This window comes from Dinoponera quadriceps, unplaced genomic scaffold, assembly GCF_001313825.1.
Source record: "Dinoponera quadriceps isolate SergipeBrazil2010 unplaced genomic scaffold, ASM131382v1 scaffold635, whole genome shotgun sequence".
Lineage (NCBI taxonomy): Eukaryota > Metazoa > Arthropoda > Insecta > Hymenoptera > Formicidae > Dinoponera > Dinoponera quadriceps.
In genome coordinates this window covers 1-4,655 of record NW_014554723.1, presented here as the reverse complement: position 1 = coordinate 4,655, position 4,655 = coordinate 1, and the positions used below count along the sequence as shown (strand labels likewise).

Genomic DNA, 4,655 nt, shown 5'->3' with positions numbered 1-4,655 from the left:
TACAAACAGACAGGCGCGATTACTTTTCTAAAATGTCGATAACTTGCAAAGAATATCTTGCTTTGCGACTAAAGCGAAATAATAACGAAAAGGCTAACTTTCTACATTGTGCTTTATAGTTAGACAGTTCGCATGTATGTCAAGTGTAATCGACCGCACTTTACCTGATATGCCGTCATCAACAATGCAAATTTCCATTCGCCGTTTCACGTAGCTATTCACCAAGAGAATGCGAGATAGCTGCAGGATTACGTGTCGGGCCGCTTTCGGCCGTGAACAATTTTACAGGTGCACTCTACTACCGGAAGCACGCCAGAATGGACATGGAGCATTATAAAATCAATCGGCTCGTTATGTCATGGATCGGTCAATGGCCCGAGCAAACTGGATTCAGTAGAATTTTCCTCTCTTTTAATCTCATCTTTGCGGTCAGCAGTCAGCTTTGCTTGCAGGTTAGCGAACATCGCGCGAACTGACTAACAGCTAAATAATGATTTACGACATGATGATCATTAATTTGTTCATGTAAATAACGCGGAGAGAGCTGTATGGTTAGTCATAAAAAAGTTATAATATATTGTTTTAGATAAATTTCGCAACGCATATTGTACCTAATAAGAAAATATATTTTTTGACAATTACTTAAAAACAAATTCTTCTACTGAACACCGGACAAACGTCCTGAAACTTATAAAAAAAATGTTGCAACTTTTTTGTGACTGATTACATACAACTGAATATCAGGTATTGTCTTTTTTATTTATTGTTAATTATTCGCGACTGTAAAGTAACAAAAACGACTTCTCGCTCGCTTAAATACTGTATGCAGAAATATAATATTCGTTCTTCTCAATAATTCCGAATTAATAAAGTACGATCTCTTATTTCGCACGAGATATGTAGTTTGGTAACAGCATGGAGAGATTGGGACTTTGTCATCGAGTGTTCACCCCCTATTATTATCCACTTACTGTGTTTCGTAAAATTTTTCAATTGTCTATTTAACAATAGCAAGGTACGTGAGCGAGAGTCCTGTGCAGCAAAGCGTGTGCACTGTAAAAATTGTATTAAAAACGGATTATTGAAATGTTGTGTTACTTTAATGTGGAATTTATTTGTATATATAAATATATGTTAAAATATATGTTATAAATATATGTTTGGAATATATATGATACAAATATATGTATATAAATATATGTTAGATTGACATATACATCTCATTAAAATAACACAAAAATTTCATTGAATTGTTTTTAACACATTTTTTACTGTGTATCATCTATGATATATCGTATCGTACAAATTTATGCAGATGAAGAATCTTCTTATCGAAATGAGGAACAGTTGGAACTTAGCAACACTCAACGCTCAAATACAAATTTTAAGAAAGTATACGGATAAAGGCAAGAAGTTGACTAAGATATACGCAGGTAAGATACCTCGAGAGGTTCACTTCGTTCCCTTCAACTTTTGAATTCGATATTCGCGTTTGTTCTTCGCGTCTGTTAATCCTTAAGCGTACGATAACAGTAGTCGGATGAAATTCCGAAATTTCCTCCTGTTTTCCTACACTTTTACTTTTACAGCTATAATGTACAGCAGCATGTCTATGTACATGACTTTACCCATCATACCATCCATTGTGGCTTTCTTCACGAACGCCAACCAGACCCAAATGTACGGCCTGCTATATCACGTGGAGACGATTTTCAACGTAGAGAGATACTATTACTTTATCCTGCTGCATTCTTATTATACTACCTTCTTCTTGATGACTATTCCAGTAGCGACGGATTCTATGCTGGTGATTTATGTGCAACACGCATGCGGTCTTTTCGAAGCCATAGGGTACGTACGTCCGCACGAGAAAACGTAAAAAGTCACAACGACGCTCTACTACAAATTTTTGTGTTACAAAGGCGAAAACCAAAACTTTATATTCTTACGATTGTGTCTATTTGTAAAAAAACAAAGTAGAATTCTAAAAGTGGAACAATTTCCCGGAAAGTAAGAATCCCGAAATTTGAACATCGTGGCAATTTCCCAAAACACAATTTTTCTGAAAAATTATAATAATAAAATTTCCAGATAATCAGCCAATCTCTAAAAATATTTCAAAACATTTTTACAATTTGCTCAGATATCAATTGGAAAATATAAAACAGAATGATCGCACCGACATTAACATCTATCCGCAATACAAGGACGACGAGCATTATCGTATAATCAGCGACAGCGCTGCAAAGCACATAGAAGTTTTACAGTAAGTGTTTTAGATACACCGACGATAAATCAGTTTTACTAGCGAAGAACATAAATTGTCTAATTTAACAGGACTTGATTTTAAATAACAAAGCTATTACGCGCTCTCATTTTTTCGTAAATCGCGACAGTATCAAATATATATTCTATTACTCCATCAGGTTTTCCAAATTATTGACATCTACATACAGCATATCTTTACTTATATTGACAATATTAAACGTGGCGGTCATGACATTCAGCGGACTGGTGGTTCGTATTAATATCATCAGACGAATGTGCCCCAAAATGGCTTGCTTAAGTAGCAGTCTGTTTTTCTCTACGATTAGGCCTTGATCAACATAAATCGACCTCTGGAGGCGTTCAGATACGCGGTAACGTGTTTGTGTTTGACGATGCATTTTCTCTTTCTCAGTATGCCGGGTCAGCAACTGATTGACCATAGTTCTAATGTATACGAATCTATGTGAGTAGGCGAATATAAAAATATATTGAATTTTAATACGAGGGTGGATCAAATATAAACGAGCATTTTTAAGTTGCGCGCCCGTCGGCGGCGTGAGAAGTCTGCAACGTTTTGGACAGTGAATGGGGGTCATGTGGAAGGCAGTAATAACGTTGGCGCGCCACGTGCTTCTTACTCTCAGCAGTAATCACAATGAGCAAGAAAGACGTACATCCCGCAGTTGCACAACCTGTTATTATTAAGTTCTTCGTTAACGAAAATGTAAATGCTGCTGAAATTCGGCGCCGTTTACTCCCACAATTTGGGGAGAATACCTCTTCTTGGGTTTGGGTGAAGGAGTGATGTAACGAATTTAAGAAAGGACGGGAGCGAATTTAAGAAAGGACTCTGTTGAAAATATTGCCAACCCGCGCCATCCCCGCACCAACATCACAGCGCAGAATACCGAGGCTGTTCGAGAACTCATCGAAGACGATCGGCACTTAACTATTCTTGAAATCTCTCAGGAACTTCAATTCGAGCTGCCTATCGGTAAAAACGGCGCGGCATTTCGATCAAAAGTATGTTTTTTCTCCGTGATAACGTCAGACCTTACACCGCAGCAGTAACGCAACAAAAATTGGCCGATATGCACTGGGCTGTCCTAGAACATCCACCCTACAGCCCAGACTTGTCACCATGCGAATTCAATTTGTTTGGGCCACTCAAGGAAGCTTTTAGTAAACAGCGCTTCACAACGAACGAGGAGGTACAGCAGTTCGTGTGCAATTGGTTTGTTAAACGTCCGCTAACTTTTTATGATACTGGGATTAAAAAATTACCAGACCGTTAGTGGAAGTATATAGTTAAGATAGGGGACTATGTAGAAAAATAAGAAAAATATTAATTAGAATTTATTTTGAAAAATATATGGTTTTCTGCAAAAGGCTCCTTTATATTTGATCTACCCTGGTATAACCTTAATATTCAATCCATAACTAGTCTATGTAAAATGATTACATTTGCGTAGTATTTAGATATGAGGTTACATTATGGCTGTTGTTCATTCGGCTAATTTGTTATTTTGACAGTTTGACGAATCGTATTATATACTTAAATACGATAAAAATAATTAGAAAAAATAGTAAGCTTTGATATAGTAAATAGTAATTAACCGTTTGAGTGCCACGCGTCTCTGCTGTTTCCCCGTCCAAACGTGCCAAGGAGCGCTTTTTCGCTTGTCTTATTCCCCATCCAGAAATACCAAACGAAGCAATAGCGCTTGTCTTATTCTCCGATGATTGCATCCAAATGTTAGATTGCAATTAAAATTCGTTCTTTTATCAGTTGTCTCATTATTTCATTTTTATCTAAAACGGAATGGTAGCCGTAAAGTCGCGCACCGACAGAAGCCGATCGTGTGCCGGTTATCGGCTTTGCAGCCTAGAACGCTGGTACTTTTCGAGCGAAACAGAAGAAACGCAAAATCGCTCCTTGGCACTCAAACGGTTAAGGTTTTATTGCAGCTTAATAACTCACAATAATAAACAAATATCCCGTCTAGCAGTTATGCTGTTAAATGGTATGCTATTTCCGTGAGAGCGAGAAAATTGTTGAACCTGATGTTAATACGCTGCAGAACACCGTGTCAAATTACAGCGGGGAAGATGAGCATTATGTCGTTAAAAACTTTTAGCACGGTAAGAAATTAACGTACGAGGCGCATTTAGAGCCGTCAACCGTTCGGGGCAATTAATGACACAAAATCAGAAAATATTACTGTTGAAAAGAAATTTCAATTTTATTTATTAGAGTCTGTGCATGGATATAATGTATGGTTTTTATAATGCGATATAACACATCGGCTGATAAGTTCCCGTGCTGACACACAGAGGACGTTGCAATCGCTGAACCGATGCTTGTTTTAGTAAATACTAACCTTTAG

The 4,655-nt window shown here is 37.4% G+C and overlaps 1 protein-coding gene across 1 annotated transcript; it reads left to right on the top strand.

Annotated features, from left to right (window-relative positions):
- Window positions 1-317: 317 nt before the first annotated feature.
- LOC106741155 (odorant receptor 85f-like) lies at window positions 318-4,410 on the top strand (the record flags this gene model as incomplete). Its single annotated transcript, XM_014612869.1, has 7 exons — window positions 318-452; window positions 1,316-1,433; window positions 1,590-1,851; window positions 2,144-2,266; window positions 2,427-2,517; window positions 2,595-2,731; window positions 4,278-4,410. Coding segments are annotated over exons 1-7 (999 nt in total), but the record flags the coding sequence as incomplete, so codon positions are not given.
- Between the last annotated feature and the right edge of the window lie 245 nt (window positions 4,411-4,655).